At 53.6% G+C, this 27263-nt stretch overlaps 1 protein-coding gene across 1 annotated transcript in view; it reads right to left on the bottom strand.

Moving 5' to 3' along the window:
• Positions 1 to 27263, bottom strand: part of LOC137360105 (RUN and FYVE domain-containing protein 2-like) — a gene marked incomplete at its 5' end in the record, with an annotated part of 57736 nt that overhangs the window by 13840 nt on the left and 16633 nt on the right. Inside the window, 2 exons of the mRNA XM_068025679.1 lie at positions 181 to 300; positions 16320 to 16417. Of these exons, the coding sequence (XP_067881780.1) occupies positions 181 to 300; positions 16320 to 16417 (218 nt within the window). The remainder of the gene's footprint in view (positions 1 to 180; positions 301 to 16319; positions 16418 to 27263) is intronic.

Genomic DNA, 27263 nt, shown 5'->3' with positions numbered 1-27263 from the left:
ACTGTTGATACTTTACGTAAACATTGCACCATCTAGGAGTTAATATACATGCCAGTATTCCTCAATTACAAATAATATCAACCAATGTTTAGTAGAGGCTGCCAGCAGTCCAACAGTTACAGTTCAAGTGAAAGTCATTCCATTCCGTTCAATGCTCCCACTTTCTCCCCTGGTGCTTACAGCTGCCGTTCCTTCTGCTCCATCTCTCTCTGCAGGGTCTCCACCTTGTTTCCCAGTTCACGCTTGAACTTGTCATTTCCCTTCTCCGCTGTATTCTGATCCTTCTCTGTTTGCTGCAATCTGGTGCAAGTTAAATCAACTCTGGGTAAAACTGATGCTCACATCAGGGGTGCGGGGTGGAAATAGAATAAAAGACAAACAAAGCAAATAACAGGACACAAACATCAGCAAATTAATAGTAGGGAATGTGAACCCAGCACAATAAACTCAACCAAGATGCAGACACCAGTTTCTCTGATTTACAATTTTAATGACTCCACGATTAAAGAACAACCACGTTCTCTGAAAGTGTTTTCAAGCACATACAACACAGCAATGTACTGATTCAACAGACAAAGGCTGGAGAGTCAAATGATAGCACTGAAATCACAGGCGGCGTGAAAACTAACCAGGAAATGACAGCATGTAGATAGCTCCATCCTACACACATGCTCCCTACCATAGCCTCCTACATTGCAAGGGATTTCAATATTACAGAATTGTCCAGCCCTGAATGCTCAAACATGTCTAATCCTCTCCTTATTGTGTTTGATGTTAAGCTGCTGGTTACAGAAATCCTGAAGCAGATCCACCCCACACCACCACCACCTGTTTCCTGACCAACATCTCATGATCCTGGTCCTCAGACACCGCTCCCATTCACAAGTTATCCAATTCCAGCCTGCCTCAAGTCATCAGATTTAAAAACAATTCTGGCTGATATTCTCCCTCTTCCCAGAAGTGGACTCCTTTACTGGGTATGGTTCACAGGTACCAATCCTAATGGTACGTCACCATTCACCACCACTGTATGAGGCAGTTCTACACAAAACCCCAAGGTGGGAGCTTAACCAGCAGTCCTATCCCAAAAACGACCAGGAATAGTACGGATCTCTAAGTGAGGGGGAGCGAGATGGGGAGAAGGGGGAGGGTGGAACGATGGGGAGGGTGGAGGGAGGGGGGCGGTGGAGCGAGGGAAACGGGAGGGGAAGTGGAGCGAGGGGGACGCGAGGGGGAGGGTGGAGTGAGGGGGACGGGAGGGGGAGGGTGGAGCAAGAGGGACGGGGGCCAGTGAGAGAGCGGTATAGAGGGCAAAGGGAAGGTGGGACGGGGGGCCAGAGGGAAGGTGGAACAGGGTGAGACAAGAGGGAAAGCGGGACGGGGGGCGAAGGCCAGAGGGAAGGCGGGACGGGGGCCAAAGGGAAGGCGGGACGGGGGAGGGTGGGCCAGAGGGGAGGCGGGATGAGGGGAGGGGCCAGAGGGAAAGCCGGACAGGGGGGGTGGCTGAGGGAAAGCCGGACAGGGGGGGTGGCTGAGGGAAAGCCGGACAGGGGGGGTGGCTGAGGGAAAGCCGGACAGGGGGGGTGGCTGAGGGAAAGCCGGACAGGGGGGGTGGCTGAGGGAAAGCCGGACGGGGGGGTGGCTGAGGGAAAGCCGGACAGGGGGGGTGGCTGAGGGAAAGCCGGACAGGGGGGGTGGCTGAGGGAAAGCCGGACAGGGGGGGTGGCTGAGGGAAAGCCGGACCGGGAGGGTGGCGGAAGGAAAGCCGGACCGGGGGTGGCGGAAGGAAAGCCGGACCGGGGGTGGCGGAAGGAAAGCCGGACCGGGGGTGGCGGAAGGAAAGCCGGACCGGGGGTGGCGGAAGGAAAGCCGGACCGGGGGTGGCGGAAGGAAAGCCGGACCGGGGGTGGCGGAAGGAAAGCCGGGCGGGGGTGGCGGAAGGAAAGCCGGGCGGGGGTGGCGGAAGGAAAGCCGGGCGGGGGTGGCGGAAGGAAAGCCGGGCGGGGGTGGCGGAAGGAAAGCCGGGCGGGGGTGGCGGAAGGAAAGCCGGGCGGGGGTGGCGGAAGGAAAGCCGGGCGGGGGTGGCGGAAGGAAAGCCGGGCGGGGGTGGCGGAAGGAAAGCCGGGCGGGGGTGGCGGAAGGAAAGCCGGGCGGGGGTGGCGGAAGGAAAGCCGGGCGGGGGTGGCGGAGGGAAAGAGGGACGGGGGTGGCGGAGGGAAAGAGGGACGGGGGTGGCGGAGGGAAAGAGGGACGGGGGTGGCGGAGGGAAAGCCGGACGGGGGGTGGCGGAGGGAAAGCCGGACGGGGGGTGGCGGAGGGAAAGCCGGATGGGGGGTGGCGGAGGGAAAGCCGGATGGGGGGTGGCGGAGGGAAAGCCGGACGGGGGGAGGCAGAGGGAAAGCCGGACGGGGGGTGGCAGAGGGAAAGCCGGACGGGGGGTGGCAGAGGGAAAGCCGGACGGGGGGGGTGGCAGAGGGAAAGCCGGACCGGGGGGAGAGGGGGGGTGGCAGAGGGAAAGCCAGATGGGGGGTGGCAGAGGGAAAGCCGGACCAGGGGAGGGGGGGGGGGGGGGGTGGTGGCAGAGGGAAAGCCTGATGGGTGGGGGGTGGCAGAGGGAAAGCCGGACGGTTGGGGGGGGGGGGGTGTGGCAGAGGGAAAGCCGGACGGGGGGGGGGGGGGGGGTGGCAGAGGGAAAGCCGGACCGGGGGAAGGGGGGGGGGGGGGGTGGCAGAGGGAAAGCCGGACGGGGGGGGGGGGGGTGGCAGAGGGAAAGCCGGACCGGGGGGGTTGGGGGGGGGGGGGTGGCAGAGGGAAAGCCGGATGGGGGGTGGCAGAGGGAAAGCCGGACCGGGGGAAGGGGTGGCAGAGGGAAAGCCAGACGGGCGGGTGGGGGGTGGCAGAGGGAAAGCCGGACGGGGGGGTGCCAGAGGGAAAGCCGGACCGGCGGTGGCGGAAGGAAAGCCGGACGGGGGTGGCGGAGGGAAAGCGGGACGGGGGTGGCGGAGGGAAAGCGGGACGGGGGTGGCGGAGGGAAAGCGGGACGGGGGGGTGGCGGAGGGAAAGCCGGGCGGGGGGGTGGCGGAGGGAAAGCCGGGCGGGGGGGTGGCGGAGGGAAAGCCGGGCGGGGGGGGTGGCGGAGGGAAAGCCGGGCGGGGGGGTGGCGGAGGGAAAGCCGGGCGGGGGGGGTGGCGGAGGGAAAGCCGGGCGGGGGGGGTGGCGGAGGGAAAGCCAGGCGGGGGGGTGGCGGAGGGAAAGCCGGGCGGGGGGGTGGCGGAGGAAAAGCCGGAATGGGGGGGCAGCGAGAAGCCGGGATGGGTGGGGCGGAATGAGAGAGGTGTACTGACTGCACAATCAGTACAAATATCTGAGGGGCGGGGGGGGGGGGGGAGAAGAGACAGGGGGAAGGCGAGAGGGAGAGGGGGAAGGCGAGAGGGAGAGGGGGAAGGCGAGAGGGAGAGGGGGAAGGCGAGAGGGAGAGGGGGAAGGCGAGAGGGAGAGGGGGAAGGCGAGAGGGAGAGGGGGAAGGCGAGAGGGAGAGGGGGAAGGCGAGAGGGAGAGGGGGAAGGCGAGAGGGAGAGGGGGAAGGCGAGAGGGAGAGGGGGAAGGCGAGAGGGAGAGGGGGAAGGCGAGAGGGAGAGGGGGAAGGCGAGAGGGAGAGGGGGAAGGCGAGAGGGAGAGGGGGAAGGCGAGAGGGAGAGGGGGAAGGCGAGAGGGAGAGGGGGAAGGCGAGAGGGAGAGGGGGAAGGCGAGAGGGAGAGGGGGAAGGCGAGAGGGAGAGGGGGAAGGCGAGAGGGAGAGGGGGAAGGCGAGAGGGAGAGGGGGAAGGCGAGAGGGAGAGGGGGAAGGCGAGAGGGAGAGGGGGAAGGCGAGAGGGAGAGGGGGAAGGCGAGAGGGAGAGGGGGAAGGCGAGAGGGAGAGGGGGAAGGCGAGAGGGAGAGGGGGAAGGCGAGAGGGAGAGGGGGAAGGCGAGAGGGAGAGGGGGAAGGCGAGAGGGAGAGGGGGAAGGCGAGAGGGAGAGGGGGAAGGCGAGAGGGAGAGGGGGAAGGCGAGAGGGAGAGGGGGAAGGCGAGAGGGAGAGGGGGAAGGCGAGAGGGAGAGGGGGAAGGCGAGAGGGAGAGGGGGAAGGCGAGAGGGAGAGGGGGAAGGCGAGAGGGAGAGGGGGAAGGCGAGAGGGAGAGGGGGAAGGCGAGAGGGAGAGGGGGAAGGCGAGAGGGAGAGGGGGAAGGCGAGAGGGAGAGGGGGAAGGCGAGAGGGAGGGGGGGAAGGCGAGAGGGAGAGGGGGAAGGCGAGAGGGAGAGGGGGAAAGCGAGAGGGAGAGGGGGAAGGCGAGAGGGAGAGGGGGAAGGCGAGAGGGAGAGGGGGAAGGCGAGAGGGAGAGGGGGAAGGCGAGAGGGAGAGGGGGAAGGCGAGAGGGAGAGGGGGAAGGCGAGAGGGAGAGGGGGAAGGCGAGAGGGAGAGAGGGAAGGCGAGAGGGAGAGAGGGAAGGCGAGAGGGAGAGAGGGAAGGCGAGAGGGAGAGAGGGAAGGCGGGAGGGAGAGAGGGAAAGCGAGAGGGAGAGTGAATGAATAGTAATAAATATTCAAGCAGGAGATTGCAAAAGGGATAGACAAAGAGATACCATGAACAGTACAGATGCCTAAAGGAAGGAGAAGGAGATACAGTGAATATACATTCCATGGAGAAATAAAACCTGCATGGGAAAAGTGATCCATCTGTGGTTAACTGAAGACATTAAGGATAGTATTAGATTAAAGGAAAAGGCTTATAATATTGCCAAGACAAGGATTTGGAGTTTTAGAACCAGCCAAGGATGACTAAATCTTTGATAAAAGGGAGAACAGAGAACGAGAATAAACTAGCAACAAATACAAAAACAATTGTAAGAGCTTCTACACATGTGTAAGAAGGAAGAGAGTAACAAAAGTAACTATGGGTCTCCTTATAGGCTGAGACCAGAGACATTACAATGGGGAATAAGCAAATGGCAAAGTCATTAAAGCAAATATTGTGTGTCTTGCTTCATAGTAGAAGACACAAAAAACATTCTGGAAGCAGTGGGGAACCAAGGGTCTACTGAGAGCAAAGAACTTAACGTAATTAATAAAGAAAAAATACTGGAGAAATTAATGGGACTAAAAGCTGAAAAATCCCTTGGACCTGAGAGCCTAGATCCTCGGGTGCTAAAAGAGGTGGCTGTACTGGTTGTCATATTTCAAAATTCCCTAGATTATGGAATAGTCCTGGAGGATTGGAAGGTAGCAAATGCAACACCACTATTCAGGAAAGGAGGCAGAGAGAAAACGCAACTAAAGACCAGTTAACCTAAGATCAGTCGTCAGGAAAATGCTGGAATCCATTATTAAGGAAATGATAACAGGGCACTTAGAAAATCATAATATGATTAGGCAGAGTAAACATGGTTTTATGAAAGGGAAATTGTGTTTGACAAACCTATTAAGAGTTGTGAGGATCTAACTAGCAGGGTAGATAAAAGGAAACCAGTGGATGTAGTATGTTTGGACTTTCAATAAGGTGCCAAGATTGTTACACAAGGGCTCATTGAGTTGACAGCAATATATTAGCATGGATAGAATATCACTTGCAATGACTTCGCCTCCCGCTCCCACATCATTACCTCTGGTATCCCCCATGAATATATCCTTGGCCCCCTCCTACACACTCGTCTACATCATTCGAAAACACAGAGTTAGTTTTCACATGTATGCTGACACCCAGCTCTACCTCACCACCACCTCTCAACTTCTTCCATTGTTGCTAAATCATCAGACTGCTTATCCGACATCCAGTATTGGATGAGCAGAAATATCCTCTAATTACATATTAGGAAGACTGAAACCATCGTCTTTGGTCCCTGTTTCAAACTCTGTTCCCTCGTCACTGACTCCAACCCTCTCCCTGGCAACTGTCTGATACTAAACCAGACTGTTCACAAAGTTGATGTCACATCTGACCCCAAGATGAGCTTCCAACCACATATCTGTGCCATCACTAAGAGTGCCTATTTCCAGCTCCGTAACATCAGCTGTCTTCGTCCCCGACTCAGTTCACCTGCTGCTGGAACCCTTATCCATGCCTTTTTTACCTTGAGACTTGAACTACTTCAACCAATTCCTGACCGGTCTCCCACATTCTACTCTCCATAAACGTAGTCATCCAAAACTCTGCAGCCCATGTTCTTACTTGCACCAAGACCCGTTCCCTGATCACCTATGCGCACTTTCCTACATTGGCATCTGGTCAAGCAACGTCTCAATTTTAAAATTATCATTCTTGTTTTCAAATCCCTCCATGGCCTCACCCCTCCCTATCTCTGTAATCTCCTTCAGGACTATAACCTTCCAAGATATTTGTGGTCATCTAATTCTGACCTCTTGAGGTTCCCTGATTTTAATTGCTCTAACACTGGTGACCTACCTTCAGCAGCGTAGGCCCTAAGATTTTGAATTCCCTCCCTAAACCTCTCCACTTCTCTCTCTTCCGTTAAGATGCTCCTTAAAACTTACCTTGTTGACCATCTGCCTCAATATCTCCTTATGGGCTTTGGTGTCTAATATTGCTTTATAACATGCCTGTGAACCACCTTGGGATGTTCTCTTGTGTTAAAGGCACTAAACAAGTATAAGTTGCTGTTGTTGTGGTTAATGGACAGAACAAAGAGTAGGAATAAATAGGTCATTTTCTGATTGGTAGGCTGTTACCAATGGGTGCCGCAAGAATCAGTGCTGGGATCTCAGCTATTTGCAATCTACATTAGTGACTTAGTCAAAGAGACCAAGAGCAATGTATCTAATGATGATACAAAGTCAGGTGGGAAAGCAAGCTATGATAAGGACACAAAAGGTCTGCCAAGGGATATGGATGGGTTAAGCAAGTGGGCAAGAAGATGGTAGATGGAGTATATGTGGGGAAATGAGAATTTATTCACTCTGTAGGAATAACAGAAAAATAATATTTTTTAAATGATGAAAAACCATTAAATTCTGATGTTGGAGAGATTTGGTTATCCTTGTACATGAAACAGAAAGTTAACAGGCAGGTACAGTAAACAATTAAGAAGGCAAATGGTACGTTGGCCTTTATTGCAAGGGGATTGGAATACAAGAGTAAGGAAGTCTTGCTGCAATTGTAAAGGGCTTTGGTGACAACAGACCTGGAGTACTGTGTACAGTTTTGATCTCAGAAACTACAGAAGGATATACTTGCCATAAAGTGTGTGTGTGGGGGGGGGGGGGGGGGGCGGCTGGCGGGGTGGTGCAACAAAGTTTCACAAGATTGATTCCTGGGATGAGAGGGTAGTGCAGAGATTGAGTCGAATGGACTAATAATCTCGAGTTTAAAAGAATGAGGGGTGATATCATTGAAGATACTGAGAGGGCTTTACAGGGTATATGCTGAGAGGATGTTTCCTCTGGCTGAAGAGTTAAGAACTAGGGAGCACAGTTTCAGGATGAGGGGTTGACTATTTAAGACTGAGATGAGGAGAAATTTCTTCACTCAAAGGGTTGCGAATCTTTGGAATTCTCTGTCGGGGGTTGCAGATGCTCAGATTTTAAGGCTGAGATCAACAGATTTTCAGACTCTAAAGAACTCAAGGGATAAGGGGATCAGACGATAAAGTGGAGTTGAAGTTGAAGATCAGCTATGATCTTATTGAACGGCGGAGCAGGCTCAAAGGACCATTTGCCCTTCTCCGACTCCTATTTCTTTTGTTCTTATGAGAGGGTGTGTGTGTGAGAGAGAGCGAGAGAGAGACGGACAGTACAGATATGTGAGGGGGTGAGAAAAAGAGAAAAATAGAGAAAGATACAATGCCACCAGGAACAACGATTTCCCAAAATTCCTTAGATTCGGGAACGGTTCCATCAGATTGGAAATTGGCAAATGTTACACCGCTTTTCAAGAAAGGAGGGAGGGAGAAAACAGTGCACTACAGGCCAGTTAGCCGAACGTCAGTCATTGGGAAAATGCCGGAATCTATGAAGGAAGGTTTAACAATGCACTTAGAAAAGCACAGTATGATTAGAACAAGTCAACATGATTTTACTAAAGGGAAATCCTGTTTGCTAAATTTGTTCAAGTTTTCTTGAGGATGTAAGTAGTAGGGTAGATAATGGGGAACCAGTAGATGAAGTATACCTTGATTTTCAAAAGGCATTCGATAAGGTGCCACACAAGAGGTTACCAGGCAAGAAAAGGACTCATGGAATTGGAGGTAATATATTAGCATGGATAGATGATTGGTTAACAGACAGGAAGCAACTAGTGGATATAAATGGGGGATTTTCAAGTTACAGGCAGTGAATAGTGGAGTGCCGCAAGGATCAGTCCTTGGGCTGCAGCTATTTACAATCTATATCAATGACTTAGATGAAGAGACAGAGAGTAATGTGTCTAAGTTTGCTGATGATAGAAAAGTAGGTGGAAAGGTAAGCTGTGGGGAGGACACAGTGAGGCTGCAAAGAGATATAGACAGGTTAAGTGAGTGGGCAACAAGATGGCAGATGCAGTATAATGTAGGGAAGTGTGAAGTTATTCACTTCGGTTGTAAGAATAGAAAAGCAGAATTTTTTTTTAAAAAGGTGTGAAACTTGTAAGTGTTGCTGTTCAAAGAGACTTGAGAGTGCTTGTACAAGGAACGCAGAAATTTAGCATGCAGGTGCAGCAAGAAATTAGTAAGGCAAATGGCAAGTTGATCTTTATTGCAAGGGGATTGGAGGACAGGAATAAGGAACCCTTGCTACAACTATAGAGGGTTTTGGTGAGACCACATCTGGAGGACTGTGTGCAGTTTTGTTCTCCACATTTAAAAAAAGGATATACTTGCATTGGAGACAGTGCAGCAAAGGTTCACTAAACTGGTCTTGGGATGAGGGGGTTGTCCCATGAAGAAAGGCTGAGTAAATTCGGCCGAGATTCTCTGGAGTTTAGAAGAATGAGAGGCGACCTCATTGAAACATACAAGATTCTAAAGGGGCTGGATAGGGTAGACGCTGCGAGTTTGTTTCCGCTGGTCAGAGAATCTAAAACATTGGGGTGCAGTCTCATGATAAGGGGCCGATCATTTGGGACTGAAATGAGGAGAAATTACTCAAAGTGTTGTGAATTTTGGAAATTCTCTACTCCAGAGGGCTTGGATGCTCAATGGTTGAATACATTTAAGGCTGGGATAGACAGATTTTTGGTCATTCAGGGAATCAAGGGATATGGCGAGTGGGCAGGCAAGTGGATTTGAAGCCTAAGATCAGCAATGATCACACTGAATGGTGCAGCAGGCTCGATGGGCCATATGGTCTACTCCTGCTCCTATTTCTTGTGTTAATACAGCTATCTTTGAAGGGGGCAGGAGAGAGAGGAAGAGACAGAACGGGAGAGGGAGGCAGAGACAACAAGACAGTACAGATATCTGAGGGTGGGGGCGATGGGGAAAAAGAGAGAGAGAGCGATATACGTAGACACCATGAGCAGTGCAGATGTTGGGGAGGGGAAGAGGGCGCGGTGGGGAGGCAGAGGGCGCGGTGGGGAGGCAGAGGGCGCGGTGGGGAGGCAGAGGGCGCGGTGGGGAGGCAGAGGGCGCGGTGGGGAGGCAGAGGGCGCGGTGGGGAGGCAGAGGGCGCGGTGGGGAGGCAGAGGGCGCGGTGGGGAGGCAGAGGGCGCGGTGGGGAGGCAGAGGGCGCGGTGGGGAGGCAGAGGGCGCGGTGGGGAGGCAGAGGGCGCGGTGGGGAGGCAGAGGGCGCGGTGGGGAGGCAGAGGGCGCGGTGGGGAGGCAGAGGGCGCGGTGGGGAGGCAGAGGGCGCGGTGGGGAGGCAGAGGGCGCGGTGGGGAGGCAGAGGGCGCGGTGGGGAGGCAGAGGGCGCGGTGGGGAGGCAGAGGGCGCGGTGGGGAGGCAGAGGGCGCGGTGGGGAGGCAGAGGGCGCGGTGGGGAGGCAGAGGGCGCGGTGGGGAGGCAGAGGGCGCGGTGGGGAGGCAGAGGGCGCGGTGGGGAGGCAGAGGGCGCGGTGGGGAGGCAGAGGGCGCGGTGGGGAGGCAGAGGGCGCGGTGGGGAGGCAGAGGGCGCGGTGGGGAGGCAGAGGGCGCGGTGGGGAGGCAGAGGGCGCGGTGGGGAGGCAGAGGGCGCGGTGGGGAGGCAGAGGGCGCGGTGGGGAGGCAGAGAGCGCGGTGGGGAGGCAGAGAGCGCGGTGGGGAGGCAGAGAGCGCGGTGGGGAGGCAGAGAGCGCGGTGGGGAGGCAGAGAGCGCGGTGGGGAGGCAGAGAGCGCGGTGGGGAGGCAGAGAGCGCGGTGGGGAGGCAGAGAGCGCGGTGGGGAGGCAGAGAGCGCGGTGGGGAGGCAGAGAGCGCGGTGGGGAGGCAGAGAGCGCGGTGGGGAGGCAGAGAGCGCGGTGGGGAGGCAGAGAGCGCGGTGGGGAGGCAGAGAGCGCGGTGGGGAGGCAGAGAGCGCGGTGGGGAGGCAGAGAGCGCGGTGGGGAGGCAGAGAGCGCGGTGGGGAGGCAGAGAGCGCGGTGGGGAGGCAGAGAGCGCGGTGGGGAGGCAGAGAGCGCGGTGGGGAGGCAGAGAGCGCGGTGGGGAGGCAGAGAGCGCGGTGGGGAGGCAGAGAGCGCGGTGGGGAGGCAGAGAGCGCGGTGGGGAGGCAGAGAGCGCGGTGGGGAGGCAGAGAGCGCGGTGGGGAGGCAGAGAGCGCGGTGGGGAGGCAGAGAGCGCGGTGGGGAGGCAGAGAGCGCGGTGGGGAGGCAGAGAGCGCGGTGGGGAGGCAGAGAGCGCGGTGGGGAGGCAGAGAGCGCGGTGGGGAGGCAGAGAGCGCGGTGGGGAGGCAGAGAGCGCGGTGGGGAGGCAGAGAGCGCGGTGGGGAGGCAGAGAGCGCGGTGGGGAGGCAGAGAGCGCGGTGGGGAGGCAGAGAGCGCGGTGGGGAGGCAGAGAGCGCGGTGGGGAGGCAGAGAGCGCGGTGGGGAGGCAGAGAGCGCGGTGGGGAGGCAGAGAGCGCGGTGGGGAGGCAGAGAGCGCGGTGGGGAGGCAGAGAGCGCGGTGGGGAGGCAGAGAGCGCGGTGGGGAGGCAGAGAGCGCGGTGGGGAGGCAGAGAGCGCGGTGGGGAGGCAGAGAGCGCGGTGGGGAGGCAGAGAGCGCGGTGGGGAGGCAGAGAGCGCGGTGGGGAGGCAGAGAGCGCGGTGGGGAGGCAGAGAGCGCGGTGGGGAGGCAGAGAGCGCGGTGGGGAGGCAGAGAGCGCGGTGGGGAGGCAGAGAGCGCGGTGGGGAGGCAGAGAGCGCGGTGGGGAGGCAGAGAGCGCGGTGGGGAGGCAGAGAGCGCGGTGGGGAGGCAGAGAGCGCGGTGGGGAGGCAGAGAGCGCGGTGGGGAGGCAGAGAGCGCGGTGGGGAGGCAGAGAGCGCGGTGGGGAGGCAGAGAGCGCGGTGGGGAGGCAGAGAGCGCGGTGGGGAGGCAGAGAGCGCGGTGGGGAGGCAGAGAGCGCGGTGGGGAGGCAGAGAGCGCGGTGGGGAGGCAGAGAGCGCGGTGGGGAGGCAGAGAGCGCGGTGGGGAGGCAGAGAGCGCGGTGGGGAGGCAGAGAGCGCGGTGGGGAGGCAGAGAGCGCGGTGGGGAGGCAGAGAGCGCGGTGGGGAGGCAGAGAGCGCGGTGGGGAGGCAGAGAGCGCGGTGGGGAGGCAGAGAGCGCGGTGGGGAGGCAGAGAGCGCGGTGGGGAGGCAGAGAGCGCGGTGGGGAGGCAGAGAGCGCGGTGGGGAGGCAGAGAGCGCGGTGGGGAGGCAGAGAGCGCGGTGGGGAGGCAGAGAGCGCGGTGGGGAGGCAGAGAGCGCGGTGGGGAGGCAGAGAGCGCGGTGGGGAGGCAGAGAGCGCGGTGGGGAGGCAGAGAGCGCGGTGGGGAGGCAGAGAGCGCGGTGGGGAGGCAGAGAGCGCGGTGGGGAGGCAGAGAGCGCGGTGGGGAGGCAGAGAGCGCGGTGGGGAGGCAGAGAGCGCGGTGGGGAGGCAGAGAGCGCGGTGGGGAGGCAGAGAGCGCGGTGGGGAGGCAGAGAGCGCGGTGGGGAGGCAGAGAGCGCGGTGGGGAGGCAGAGAGCGCGGTGGGGAGGCAGAGAGCGCGGTGGGGAGGCAGAGAGCGCGGTGGGGAGGCAGAGAGCGCGGTGGGGAGGCAGAGAGCGCGGTGGGGAGGCAGAGAGCGCGGTGGGGAGGCAGAGAGCGCGGTGGGGAGGCAGAGAGCGCGGTGGGGAGGCAGAGAGCGCGGTGGGGAGGCAGAGAGCGCGGTGGGGAGGCAGAGAGCGCGGTGGGGAGGCAGAGAGCGCGGTGGGGAGGCAGAGAGCGCGGTGGGGAGGCAGAGAGCGCGGTGGGGAGGCAGAGAGCGCGGTGGGGAGGCAGAGAGCGCGGTGGGGAGGCAGAGAGCGCGGTGGGGAGGCAGAGAGCGCGGTGGGGAGGCAGAGAGCGCGGTGGGGAGGCAGAGAGCGCGGTGGGGAGGCAGAGAGCGCGGTGGGGAGGCAGAGAGCGCGGTGGGGAGGCAGAGAGCGCGGTGGGGAGGCAGAGAGCGCGGTGGGGAGGCAGAGAGCGCGGTGGGGAGGCAGAGAGCGCGGTGGGGAGGCAGAGAGCGCGGTGGGGAGGCAGAGAGCGCGGTGGGGAGGCAGAGAGCGCGGTGGGGAGGCAGAGAGCGCGGTGGGGAGGCAGAGAGCGCGGTGGGGAGGCAGAGAGCGCGGTGGGGAGGCAGAGAGCGCGGTGGGGAGGCAGAGAGCGCGGTGGGGAGGCAGAGAGCGCGGTGGGGAGGCAGAGAGCGCGGTGGGGAGGCAGAGAGCGCGGTGGGGAGGCAGAGAGCGCGGTGGGGAGGCAGAGAGCGCGGTGGGGAGGCAGAGAGCGCGGTGGGGAGGCAGAGAGCGCGGTGGGGAGGCAGAGAGCGCGGTGGGGAGGCAGAGAGCGCGGTGGGGAGGCAGAGAGCGCGGTGGGGAGGCAGAGAGCGCGGTGGGGAGGCAGAGAGCGCGGTGGGGAGGCAGAGAGCGCGGTGGGGAGGCAGAGAGCGCGGTGGGGAGGCAGAGAGCGCGGTGGGGAGGCAGAGAGCGCGGTGGGGAGGCAGAGAGCGCGGTGGGGAGGCAGAGAGCGCGGTGGGGAGGCAGAGAGCGCGGTGGGGAGGCAGAGAGCGCGGTGGGGAGGCAGAGAGCGCGGTGGGGAGGCAGAGAGCGCGGTGGGGAGGCAGAGAGCGCGGTGGGGAGGCAGAGAGCGCGGTGGGGAGGCAGAGAGCGCGGTGGGGAGGCAGAGAGCGCGGTGGGGAGGCAGAGAGCGCGGTGGGGAGGCAGAGAGCGCGGTGGGGAGGCAGAGAGCGCGGTGGGGAGGCAGAGAGCGCGGTGGGGAGGCAGAGAGCGCGGTGGGGAGGCAGAGAGCGCGGTGGGGAGGCAGAGAGCGCGGTGGGGAGGCAGAGAGCGCGGTGGGGAGGCAGAGAGCGCGGTGGGGAGGCAGAGAGCGCGGTGGGGAGGCAGAGAGCGCGGTGGGGAGGCAGAGAGCGCGGTGGGGAGGCAGAGAGCGCGGTGGGGAGGCAGAGAGCGCGGTGGGGAGGCAGAGAGCGCGGTGGGGAGGCAGAGAGCGCGGTGGGGAGGCAGAGAGCGCGGTGGGGAGGCAGAGAGCGCGGTGGGGAGGCAGAGAGCGCGGTGGGGAGGCAGAGAGCGCGGTGGGGAGGCAGAGAGCGCGGTGGGGAGGCAGAGAGCGCGGTGGGGAGGCAGAGAGCGCGGTGGGGAGGCAGAGAGCGCGGTGGGGAGGCAGAGAGCGCGGTGGGGAGGCAGAGAGCGCGGTGGGGAGGCAGAGAGCGCGGTGGGGAGGCAGAGAGCGCGGTGGGGAGGCAGAGAGCGCGGTGGGGAGGCAGAGAGCGCGGTGGGGAGGCAGAGAGCGCGGTGGGGAGGCAGAGAGCGCGGTGGGGAGGCAGAGAGCGCGGTGGGGAGGCAGAGAGCGCGGTGGGGAGGCAGAGAGCGCGGTGGGGAGGCAGAGAGCGCGGTGGGGAGGCAGAGAGCGCGGTGGGGAGGCAGAGAGCGCGGTGGGGAGGCAGAGAGCGCGGTGGGGAGGCAGAGAGCGCGGTGGGGAGGCAGAGAGCGCGGTGGGGAGGCAGAGAGCGCGGTGGGGAGGCAGAGAGCGCGGTGGGGAGGCAGAGAGCGCGGTGGGGAGGCAGAGAGCGCGGTGGGGAGGCAGAGAGCGCGGTGGGGAGGCAGAGAGCGCGGTGGGGAGGCAGAGAGCGCGGTGGGGAGGCAGAGAGCGCGGTGGGGAGGCAGAGAGCGCGGTGGGGAGGCAGAGAGCACGGTGGGGAGGCAGAGAGCACGGTGGGGAGGCAGAGAGCACGGTGGGGAGGCAGAGAGCACGGTGGGGAGGCAGAGAGCACGGTGGGGAGGCAGAGAGCACGGTGGGGAGGCAGAGAGCACGGTGGGGAGGCAGAGAGCACGGTGGGGAGGCAGAGAGCACGGTGGGGAGGCAGAGAGCACGGTGGGGAGGCAGAGAGCACGGTGGGGAGGCAGAGAGCACGGTGGGGAGGCAGAGAGCACGGTGGGGAGGCAGAGAGCACGGTGGGGAGGCAGAGAGCACGGTGGGGAGGCAGAGAGCACGGTGGGGAGGCAGAGAGCACGGTGGGGAGGCAGAGAGCACGGTGGGGAGGCAGAGAGCACGGTGGGGAGGCAGAGAGCACGGTGGGGAGGCAGAGAGCACGGTGGGGAGGCAGAGAGCACGGTGGGGAGGCAGAGAGCACGGTGGGGAGGCAGAGAGCACGGTGGGGAGGCAGAGAGCACGGTGGGGAGGCAGAGAGCACGGTGGGGAGGCAGAGAGCACGGTGGGGAGGCAGAGAGCACGGTGGGGAGGCAGAGAGCACGGTGGGGAGGCAGAGAGCACGGTGGGGAGGCAGAGAGCACGGTGGGGAGGCAGAGAGCACAGTGGGGAGGCAGAGAGCACAGTGGGGAGGCAGAGAGCACAGTGGGGAGGCAGAGAGCACAGTGGGGAGGCAGAGAGCACAGTGGGGAGGCAGAGAGCACAGTGGGGAGGCAGAGAGCACAGTGGGGAGGCAGAGAGCACAGTGGGGAGGCAGAGAGCACAGTGGGGAGGCAGAGAGCACAGTGGGGAGGCAGAGGGAATGAACAGTACAGATATGAAGCAGACAAGTTGAAGGAATATTTGAAAGAATATTCTGTCCCTTCAGTCATTTGGATAGCAACATAACCTCTTCCGAACACACTCTAAGATTACACCATTGGTTTTGCATCTCAGATCAAACTAATAGAGATTAGGTTATGAAGAAATTCTAAATGTTATTCTCTCTACCAACACACTTCAAACAAGAGATTGCAACAGTTCGTGTTTGATCCAATAAATCTTTGTCACTTGACGAAATCAAAAGGGGCAAATAGGGAGAAGCAAATAGACAGAGAAAGCAAAATGAAAAATCAAAATAAACAGGGAAGAAAGAAAGAGATGTTAATAGCAGTGACATTTCTAAAAACAGCAGCAGCAATGTATCTCAATATAATGAGTAATGACAGGAATGGATGAGAGAGATTATACAGCACATATAGATGAGGTGTTATCTGTGACTCTGTTCTATAGTCAGGAACCTCCTGAGAGTCCCCATATACAGACCAGAGAAACTCCCCATTGTGACATCACCTAACAAGCACTGCTAGACATTTTATTTTCTACTGTCTACACAAAGTCTTAAGCCCCCAACCTGTGGATAATCAGTTGGCCAGGATTCCTTACACCTCGACAGCTTGCACTTAATGTGTGATCTTAGATGGTGTATGTCAGCAGGCTATTCCACCATCAGAATGTCTGTAAATCTGATCCTGCTCACACCTGATGTCCAATTCTGGAAGGGGGAAACAGACACTAAAACCACATGAAGTAGCTGCAATCAGAGATTAACTGGTCACTCACATTCACAATTCTTGCAAACCATCTGCATGCTTAAACAACCTTCTGCACCACAGGAGCACTTTTCACGTGTGATGGTACTGAGTCATACAGGCCAGGAAATTCCCAGCTTTGACTGCAGCTGCACTCGGCTGGAGCATCAGGTACACAAACAGCAACAGTCCCTCAGAGATGGGGAAAAAATAAATCAGCCAACGATCCTGCTCCTGATAGTTTGTGACCTCTTCTGGAATGTTACTGTGTACTGGTGGAAATCAGACTCACCGGTGAGGGCACGAGGGTGGCAATGGACTCCATTGCCTGCACACACTGTTGCAGGTGACACATAACAGCTGTACGGGTGAAAGATATGAGCCAGTGCCTATGGAACGGTTTCCCAGCATGACTTGAGAAGGGGAGGAAATGGAACCCATTTACTGGATGTTGTACCTTTGCTCCATCCGTTTCATGGCAGCTGTGACTTGGTTGGTCTTCTCCTCTAGCCGACTCATCATCTCATTTTTCTGCTTCAAACCATCTTCAGAACCCTAGATTCCAAAGAAACACAGATCAATACTTTAAGAATATGGTGGGAATGGGACTCATTAGTTACCAAGCTCTTAGAACTAAAGTAGTTGGAAAAATAGAAACAATTCAAAGAAAGCAGCAGAATACGCAGTTTAAAAAAACATGGTTGGCATCCTTCCATCTACGAAAGATGATGGACAGGCAGCATTTAGGTGGGGTGTCTTGTACACCTTTGCTGATGGCCGACTCGTGAAATGCGGATGGGATAACACCAAGCTGACCCTTTGGACGAAGCTGATGATTTATAAAGCCTGTGTTCTCAGCAACTGGCTGTATGGCTGTGAAACTTGGGCAGCTTACAAAAACTACATAAATCTCACTGTACTCCAATCTCACATGGATCACCAACATCTCTATAGCTAAAGTTGTCCCCAGCCAGTCGTGTCCAGGGTGAACAGGAGATATTGCTCCATTTCTCCTACAGCAACACCCACCCATCTGAATGAATATCAAAGTCTCAAGATGGTTGAATTATGCAGCAGGTTACTGATCCTTTGGGCCAGGAGCAACAAACCTGCAACATATTAATGTACCTGATGGTTAGTGAAGGCCCAGACCAAATACATTAAACCTTTCACTTCACACCAGTATATGGCAGTGAAATTCAGTCATGCACTGTCGATGGAATTACAGATATGTAGGTAAAGACATTCAACAAACAGTGCGACTGAGGCAAGTCAGCTGTCTGCGGCCAGTCCACTCCTAGCTACCTGTCTGACTGTGGCCAGTCCATTCCTAGCTACCTGTCTGCTCCTAGCTACCTGTCTGACTGCGGCCTGTCTGCTCCTACCTATCTGATTGATGGCCACACAGATGCATATTGCAGCAGAGATCACTGGAAAATAGTTGGGAGCAGAAGCTCCCTGAATCTGGAGAGCTCAGCCACTCATTGGTTAAGTTTGCTGAGTCATTTGAAGAGCTTGTGCTGATTTCCATTCCCCAGTCTGAGCTAGAGTGTTGGTTGGTGGGTGGGTGTGGGGAGAAAGAAACTATCAGATAGGGTTCCTGCTCCTGATCAATACCCAGTGACTCCAGGTGGAAACTGGCCCTGGGTACTGGATGAGAACAGCATCAAATAGCGAACACTCACTGTCCAGGTTCAGAGAGAAAGAAAGAGAGAGAGCAAAAGCGCGAACCATGTGAGAAAGGTACCAGAGGGTAACCACTGCCTATGGCATTATCATCCTAGTAGGCCAGCAGCTTCAAGACAGAAGGTTCCTCAAAAATATATTAACATTTTACAGCATGCATTTACTCCCAAAGGAACCTACTTCACGTTATCATGTTTTTATGTCTCAGTTGTGTCAATCTTTTCTTCATTCCTGGGATGTGGGCGTTGCTGGCTAGGCCAACATTTATTGCCCATCCCTAATTGCCCCTGAGAAGGTGGTGGTGAGCTGCCTCTTGAACCGCTGCAGTCCACATTGGGTAGGTACACCTATACTGCAGTTAGAAAGGAAGTTCCAGGATTTTGACCCAGCGACAGTGAAGGAACGGCGATGTAGTTCCAAGTCAGGATGGTGTGTGGCTTGGAGGGGAACTTGCAGACTACAGACAAGATGGAGGAGAGGTCAGGTGACCCCTCCAGTACTGCCAGTAAACAAGCCTGTCTGCAAAGACTAAACTAATTAACTGCATCTGAATTAGGTTTGGGGAAAACACACTGAAATGGAAAGAAGCCCAGTTTGTGTTAGTGACTCCTACCTACAGGAATGGGACTAACAAAGGTTCTGTAGAGAGACTGACTCCACAGCCCAAACCAAGATAGATGGGTATGAAGTAGCACCATTGTAACAGAATGGTCCCCATCCAGACTCCAATAGACAGCAATGGTTTCCACATCCTGGACCTTTGTGTGGTCTCACTCGGGGAGAGGGCCTTTTGTCAGCTGACAGAGACAGAAATGTGATGGATTTTTAACTTAAGAGCTAGCTCTCTGGAGAGAGAGGGGAGATCAACCAAAGACCACAGAAAGCCAGTTCCAGCCAGAGGCTGCAAGATACGGTCCAGCCAAGCAGAAGAACCCTGATGAATAACAATTTGTACAACCCCTGCAGTAGAGAGATTACAAGATGAGACTCTCCATCTGTGAAAGTAAACCAGGATTCACACCACCAAATTGGGGCTGAGTTTTAACCACAGAAGACCACAACACTTCAGCAACTCCCAGTTCAGGCCTGCAACACCGTTATAAAATTCCCTCCCGATAGGAACTCCAAAGGTTTTTTAAGCAACAGACTCATGTCCAGTAATTGCATCCTACACTTTTCTCTCTATCTATCTATTCTTGTGTATGCATGTGGGTGTGAATATGCGTGTGGGTGAGGTTGCGACCATTTCAGGAATTGTCTAAAAAAAAGTTATCTTTCTTTTTTAAAACCTACGAGAAAACTTGTCACTTGTCCGTTTATTTGACCCTAAAACATCCAGGGATTAACACACCATTTTTAATAAAACACTATCTGCAGTCAGCTGGGAGGTGAAAAGCGGAAGCCATCCACACCACTTACCACCCGTCTGTAATAGCAGAGACATGCAAAATGCTTCACATGGGAACAAAATAATCCAGGGATGATTACATATTTGAAATAAAATAACACGCATGGTCAATGAAAGAGATCTGGGGTCCTGGCTGACAATAAATTGAAACTATCTCAACATTGATGACAGCGAGTAAAGCAAATCAGTTGGGATGCATTATGGAGCCAAAATTGCCAGGCAATCCTGCCACTTTAATCAATCATTGGTACAGTCATGGTTCCCACAGTACAAAAAGAATATTGCAGCTACAGAAAGAATACAGAAGAGAGCAATCAGAATGATGCAGGGGCTGGATTATGAGGAGTGATTAAATAAATTGGGGATGTTCTCACTGGAACAGAGAAGGTTGAGAGGTGATATAATTATTGTTTTAAAGATTCTAATAGGACTGAATAATATCAACCATGACAAGCTGTTTAATCTTGTCCAGAGAGTGGTAGCGCATTATGGTCATGAAGAATGCAGAATGAGCAGAGAGCTAAAGTTGGAGAATTTGGTAGAAACGGGAATTCTTTGCTATTTCTCAAACTGAAACTGAAATTTAATTTAACATTTAGAATCTGACCTACAGCTTTAAGGAATAAAAGAAACTGTACATTAGTTAAGCTACTTAGTTCACAGAACCTGCCCGTCAGTGGCAGTTAACTGTCAATCAGCTGTAAACGGCATGTGTTAATTACTGTCAACAGGAAGCTGAGTTAGCAGTTGTATGTAATTTGGGTGTGACTCAAAAAGGTCCAAAGTAAACAGTATCTGCTACTCCAGAGTGGTCATGAAAAGAGTGCCGTGTTAACTAAGTACCAAAATCAGGAATTTGGTAAAAGTGGGAATTTTGTGCGGGGAGGGAAGGAGCTGCAGCTTTTTTAACCTCCAATTTCTTGTAGTTGAATTTGAGGCAGTATTTAAAATTTTTATCCTCTGCTTAGTGCAAGTTAGTGTGTAGAAAAAGGAAAAAAATTACACACTAAAAACTGGATATAAATATTATTAATAATTTAGTCTAAGATATGGTAGTTGTATGTCTGGACTGTAGTATGTGGGGAGTTTGTGGACAGCGAGACTGTCCCAAGTGAACACGTGCAGTAGCTGTTTTGGTGTCGAATCTCTCCGGCTCTGAGTCACTGAGCTGGAGTGTGAGCTGGAGACACTCTGACAAAGAAGGGAGAGGGAGCAGTTTTTTGAAGTTTGCTCCAGTCTTTGGTCACACCTCGTAGAGGGGTACAGGTGCAGAATAGGGTTAGTGTGACTGGTAGTGTACAGAGTAAAGGGAACCCAGGTGAGATAGAGAACAAAGAACCACAGAAACTGATCCTATCTGACAGGTATAATGTACTTGCTGCCTGTGAGGAAGATAGCCAGAATGTGAACCATGTAGCAGGAGGCTGTCCAAATGAGGGAGGAGGAGGGGGAGGAGGAGAGGAAGTCTAATGTGATAGTTGTAGGTAAGTCAATAATTAGGGGAATGGACAGCATCCTTTGTAAGCAGGATTGAGAGTTCCACAGGGTTTGTTGCTTACCTGGTGCCAGGGTGAGGGACATCATAAATCTGCTGGAAAGGATATTGGAGAGGGATGGGGAAGATGCAGTCAATGTGGTCCATGTTGGGATCTAAAACAGAGGAAATGAGTGGACGAAAGGTTCTGTTTGGAGGATATCAGGTACTTGGAGCTAAATTAAAGAACAGCACCTCAAAGGTTATAACCTCTGGACTATACCCGAGCCACGTGTGCACTGGCACAGAGATAAACAGATTAGGGAGGTGAACATGTGGTTGAAGGAGTGGTGTGGGAAAGAAGGGTTCCATTTCATGGGAGACTGGCATCGGTACAAGGACAAGAATCAACTGAATTATTAGGACAGGCTCCACCTGAACCAGACTGGCATCAGGGTCCGAGCGGAAAGGATAAATAGAGTGTCACAAGGACTTTAAAGTAGTAAGTGGGGTGGGGGTGGGGGTGGCTCAAATGTTCAAAAGCGAAAAAATGGAAAGAGAATTGAGCAACAGTCAGAAATTGTGCTTTAGGCAATACAGGTAAGCGGAAAATTAAAAGATGTAAAGTAATTAAACAAGGAGAGAGAACTAGGAAAACTAAGAGTAGAACATTAGAGCAGAAGGACAGGTTAGGGTGTGTGGCCAAAATAAGCATTCTTTACACACACACATGGAGTATAAGGAACAAATTGCAGGCAACTTAGGGGATATGACATGGTAGCCATTACTGAGACATGGCTGTAAGACAGTCGGACTGGAAACTAAATATAGCAAGTTATAAGATCTACAGGGAAAGATTGTAATAATGGTAGAGGGGAAGGAGCAGCCTTATTGATTAAAGATGAAATCATTTTAATGGTAAGAGATGATATAATCAGAGGTAGTCTGGCTGTGATGACGTTATGGGTAAAATTAAGAAATAGAAAAGAATTTAAGACTGCAGTGGGAATTGTGTATAGGTCCCCTGGTAGTAGCTGTGAAATGGTGGATTGTATAAATGCTGAGATTAGTCAAGCCTGTAGTAAAGGCACAATGGTTTTAATGGGGGATTTTAACTTTCCTATCAAAAGAGATAAATGGACTAGCACATTTTAGAAAGGCTGGGAATTTCTTGAGTGTATTCAGGATAGTTTTCTGGAACAATATGTCCCAGAACCAATAAGGATGCAAGCCATATTAAATTAGTAATGAGTAATGAGCAAGATTTAGTTAACAGCCTAATGGTGAGTGAACATTTATCAAATAGCTATCATAATATGATCAAGTGCAACGTAGTGGTTGAAAGGGAAGAACATGAAACAGCTACTAAGAATCTAGTTTTTGGTCAGGCTGATTTCAATGGTATGAGTAAGAGAATGCACACAGTAAACTGGGAAAATCTGTTAATGGGTAAAAGGACAGAAGATCAGTGGGAGGTTTTCAAAACAGAACTTAATGTTTATTTTTATTTGTTCATGGATGTCAGCATTGCTGGAAAGACCAGCATTTAATCGCCCGTCCCTAACTGCCCTTGAAAAGATGGTGGTGAGCAGGCCATCTATGTAGATATTCCCACAGTGCTGTTAGGGAGGGAGTTCCAAGATTTGGACACAGCAACAGTGAAGGAACAGTGATATAGTTACAAGTCAGAATAGCATGTGACTTGGAGGAGAATTTGCAGGGGGTAGAGTGAGGGATATACAAGGCCATGAGGTTACAGATTGTGGTGGAAAACAATTCTGCTGCGATGATGGCCCACAATGCCTCACTGACGTCCAGTTTTGAGCTGCCAGATCTGTTCTGAATCTATCCCATTTAGCACGGTGGTAGTGCCTCACAACACAATGGAGCGTGTCCTCAGTGTGAAGACGGGGGTTTGCGTCCATAAGGACTGTGCGGTGGTCACTCCTACCAATACTGTCATGGAAAGATGCATCTGCAACAGGTAGATTGGTGAGGATGAGGTCAAATAGGTTTTTCCCTCTTGCTGATTCACCATCTGACACAGACCCAGTCTAGAAGCTATGTCCTTCAGGACTCGGCCTGCTCTGTCAGTAGTGGTGCTACCAAACCACGCTAGTTGATGAACAGTGAAGACCCCCACCCAGAGTACATTCAGTGTCCTTGCTACCCTCAGTGTTCTTCCAACTGGCATTCAACATGGAGTACGGGAGGGTGGTAGGTGATAATCAGCTTTCCTTGCCTATGTTTGACTTGATGCCATAAGACTTCATCGGCTCTGCAATCAAAGTTGAGGACTCCCAGGGCAACTCCCTCCTGACAGTATACCAGTGTGCTGTCAGCTCTGGTGGGTTTGTCCTGCTGGTGGGACAGGACTTGGTGATGGAAGAGTCTGAGAGATTGGCTGTAAGGCATGATTCAGTGAGTACTCTGTGCAGTTCTGGTCACCTCATTACAGAAAAAATGCATTTGCACTCGGGAGAATACATAGGAGATTTACAAGGATGTTGCCGGCACTGAATATTGCAGCTATGAGGAAAGATTGGATAGACTGGGGTTGTTCTCCTTGGAACAGAGAAGGCTGAGGGGAGATTTGATTGAAATGTACAAAATTGTGAGGGGCCTGGATACAGTAGAGGCGAAGGGCTTATTTACCTTAGCAGAGAGGTCAGTGACTAGGACGCACAGATTTAAAGTAATTGGTAGAAAGATTAGAGGGACATGAGGAAAAATCTTTTCACCCAAAGGGTGGTGGGGGTCTGGAACTCACTGCCTGAAAGTGTAGTAGAGGCAGAAACCCATAACTCATTTAAAAGGTGTCTGGATATGCAACTCAAGTGCTGTAACCTGCAGGGCTACGGACCAAATGCTAGAAGGCGGGATGAGACTCGGTGGCTCGTTTTTTGGCCAGCGCAGACATGATGGGTCAAGTGGCCTTTTTCTGCGTGTAAACTTTCTATGATTCTATGACTGTCAAGTTGCTGCTTCATTCATCTGTGGGGCAGCTCTCCCAATTTTGGCACAGGTCTCCAGATGTTAATGAGGAGGATTTCGCAAGATCGGCTGGGCCGGTTATCACTTCTGGTGCCAGGTCGATGCTGGGTAGATTTTTATTATTCGTTTCATGGGATTTTGGGTGTTGCTGGCTAGGCCAGCATTTATTGTCCATCCCTGATTGCCCTGAGAAGGTGGTGGTGAGCTGCCTTCTAGAACCGCTGCAGTCCATGTGGGGTAGATACACCCACAGTGCTGTTAAGAATGGAGTTCCAGGATTTTGATCCAGCGACAGTGAAGGAACGGTGATAGAGTTCCAAGTCAGGATGGTGTGTGGCTTGGAGGGGAACTTGCAAGTGGTGGTGTTCCCATGCATTTGCTGCTCTTGTCCTTCTGTTTGGTAGAGTTGGCGGGTTTGGAAGGTACTGCCTGAGTAGCCTTGGTGCGTTGCTGCAGTGCATCTTGTACATGGTACACACTGCTGCTACTGTGCATCGGCGGTGGAGGGAGGTTTGTGGATGGGTTGCCAATCAAGCGGGCTGCTTTGTCCTGGATGGTGTCGAGCTTCTTGAGTGTTGTTGGAGCTGCACCCATCCAGGCAAGTGGACAGTATTCCATCACACTCCTGACTTGTGCCTTGTAGATGGAGGACAGGCTTTGGGGAGTCAGGAGGTGAGTTACTCTCTGCAGAATTCCTAGCCTCTGATCTGCTCTTGTCGCCACGGTATTTATATAGCTACTCCAGTTCAGTTTCTGGTCAACGGTAACCCCTAGGATGTTGATGATGGGGGATTCAGCAATCGTAATGCCATTGAATGTCAAGGGGAGATGGTTAGATTCTCTCTTGTTGGAGATGGTCATTGCCTGCCACTTGTGTGGCATGAATGTTACTTGCCACTTATCAGCACAAGCCTAGATATTGTCCAGGTCTTGCTGCATTTCTACATGGACTGCTTCAGTATCTGAGGAGTCACGAATGGTGCTGAATATTGTGCAATTATCAGCGAACATCCCCACTTCTGACCTTATGATTGAAGGAAGGTCATTGATGAAGCAGCTGAAGATGGTTGGGCCTAGGGCACTATCCTGAGGAACTCCTGCAGTGATGTCCTGGAGCTGAGATGATTGACCTCCAACAGCCACAACCATCTTCCTTTGCACTAGGTACAATTCCAACCTGCGGAGAGTTTTCCCCCGATTCCCATTGACTCCGGTTTTGCTAGGACTCCTTGATGCCATACTCTGTCAAATGCTGCCTTGATGTCAAGGACAGTCACTCTCACCTCACGAGTTCAGCTCTTTTGTCCATGTTTGAACCAAGGCTGTAATGAGGACAGGAGCTGAGTGGCCCTGGCAGAACGCAAACTGAGTGTCAGCGAGCAGGTTATTGCTAAGCAAGTACTGTTTGATAGCACTGTCAATGACACCTTCCATCACTTTACTGATGATTGAGAGTAGACTGTTGGGGCGGTAACTGGCCAGGTTGGATTTATCCTACTTTTTGTGTACAGGACATACCTGGCCAATTTTCCACATTGCCGGGTAGATGTTAGTGTTGTAGCTGTACTGGGACAGCTTGGTTAGGGGCGCGGCAAGTTCTGGAGCACAGGTTTTCAGTACTATTGCCAGTATGTTGTCAAGGCCCATAGCCGTTGCAGAACCCAGTGCCTTCAGTTGTTTCTTGATATCACATGGAATGAATCAAGTTGGCTGAAGACTGGCATCTGTGATGCTGGGGACTTGAGGAGGAGGCTGAGATGGATCATCCACTCAACACTGCTGGCTGAAGATTGTTGCAAATGCTTCAGCCTTATCTTTTGCACTGATGTGCTGGGCTCCCCCATTACTGAGGATGAGGATATTTGTGGAGCCACCTCCTCCAGTTAGATATTTAATTGTCCACGACTCATTCACGACTGGATGTAGCAGGATTGCAGAGCTTAGATCTGATCCGTTGGTTGTGGGATTGCTTAGTTCTGTCTATCGCATGCTGCTTACGCTGTTTGGCATGCAAGTAGTCCTGTGTTGTAGCTTCACCAGGTTGACACCTCATTTTGAGGTATGCCCCTGATTCTGCTCCTGATATGCCCTCCTGCACTCTTCATTGAACCAGAGTTGATCCCCCGGCTTGATGGTAATGGTAGAGTGGGGGATATGCCAGGCCATGAGGTTACAGATTGTGGTTGAGTACAATTCTGCTGCTGCTGATGGTCCACAGCGCCTCACGGATGCCCAGTTTGGCATTGCTAGATCTGTTCAAAATCTATCCCATTTAGACGGGACTTTGTCTCCACAAGGACTGTGCGGTGGTCACTCCTACCAATACTATCATGGACCGATGCATCTATGGCAGGCAGATTGGTGAGGATGAGGTCAAAGATGTTTTTCCCTCTTGTTGGTTTCCTCATCACTTGCCCCAGACCCAGTCCAGCAGCTATGTTCTTTAGGACTCGGCCAGCTCGGTCAGTAGTGGCGTTATCAAACCACTCTTGGTGATGGACATTGAAGTCCCCCACCCAGAGTATATTCTGCATCCTGGTCTGTCCGGTTTTATTCATATTTAACTTTTCTGTAGTATGACACAGAACCCCTAAAGGATAAGAGTTCTACGTGCCAGAAAACACAGCCAAGGCCAACAAAAGAGATAAGAGACAACATAAAACTACAAGTAAAAACATACAAAAATGTCAAAAAAGCACATATTCTGGCAAATAGGAAAGATACAAAGAGCAGCAAAGGGAAATAAAGCTAACGTAAGAGCTACAAAAAGGGAGTATGAAAAGAAACTTTCAAGGGATAGCAAAATCAACACAAAAAACTTTTACCATTAACTTAAGAAAAACAGTGGTCAGAAGAAATATATTGAAAACTGATAATGAAAATAAGGAAATGGTGGACATGTTAAATAATTACTTTGTTTCAGGAAAAGGTCAGCATGCCAGACATCCCAAGGACACTATTATTGAATCAGGGACAGGGACTCACCAAAATTAATTTAAGTAAGTCATGGATAAATTAATGGCACTAAAGAGTCAAAATTCCTCATGACCAGAGGGTTTCCATCTCAGGAATTCAAAAGTAGGTGAGAACATTACAGATTCATTAAGTATAATCTTAGATAGTTCTCTCAATTTGGGAATTTATCCTTTAGACTGGTTAGAAAGATGACAAGAGAGAAACTGGAGAATTACAGACCCAATAGCCTATCATCTGTTGTCAGGAAATTGCTAGACTCCATAATTATGGATAGGATGACTGAACACCTTGAAAATTTTCAGCGAATCAGAGAGAGCCAGCATGGATCTGTAAAAGGGAGGTCATGCCTGACTAATCTGATTGAATTTTTTTGAAGAAGCGACTACAATAGTGGCCAGGGGAATGTCTGTGGATGTTATTTATATGGACCTCCAGAAGGCATTTGATAAAGTCTCTCACAAGAGACTGTTAGCTAAAGTTAAGCCCATGGAAATGAATGCTAGTTATTGGCCTGGTTTGCAAATTGGCTGAATGGCAGGAGACAGAGAGTAGGGAGAATGGTCAGGCACGCTAATTTGCAGGATGTGACTTCTGGTGTCCCGCAAGAATCTGTTTTGGGGCCTCATCTGTTCAAATGGTATGTCAGCCTTCATTGCAAGAGGATTTGAGTACAGGAGGAAAGATGTCTTGCTGCAATGGTATAAAGCCTTGCTGAGATTGCACCTGGAGTATTGTGCAGAGTTTTGATCTCCTTATCTAAGGAAGGATATACTTAGCAAAGAGGGAGTGCAACACAGGTTCACCAGACTAATGATATCAAGGGATAAGGGGCTAGTGGGGAAAAATGGCATAGAGGTAGATGA

This window comes from Heterodontus francisci, unplaced genomic scaffold, assembly GCF_036365525.1.
Source record: "Heterodontus francisci isolate sHetFra1 unplaced genomic scaffold, sHetFra1.hap1 HAP1_SCAFFOLD_1387, whole genome shotgun sequence".
Taxonomy (NCBI): Eukaryota; Metazoa; Chordata; class Chondrichthyes; order Heterodontiformes; family Heterodontidae; genus Heterodontus; species Heterodontus francisci.
This window is presented reverse-complemented; position numbering and strand designations above follow the sequence as displayed.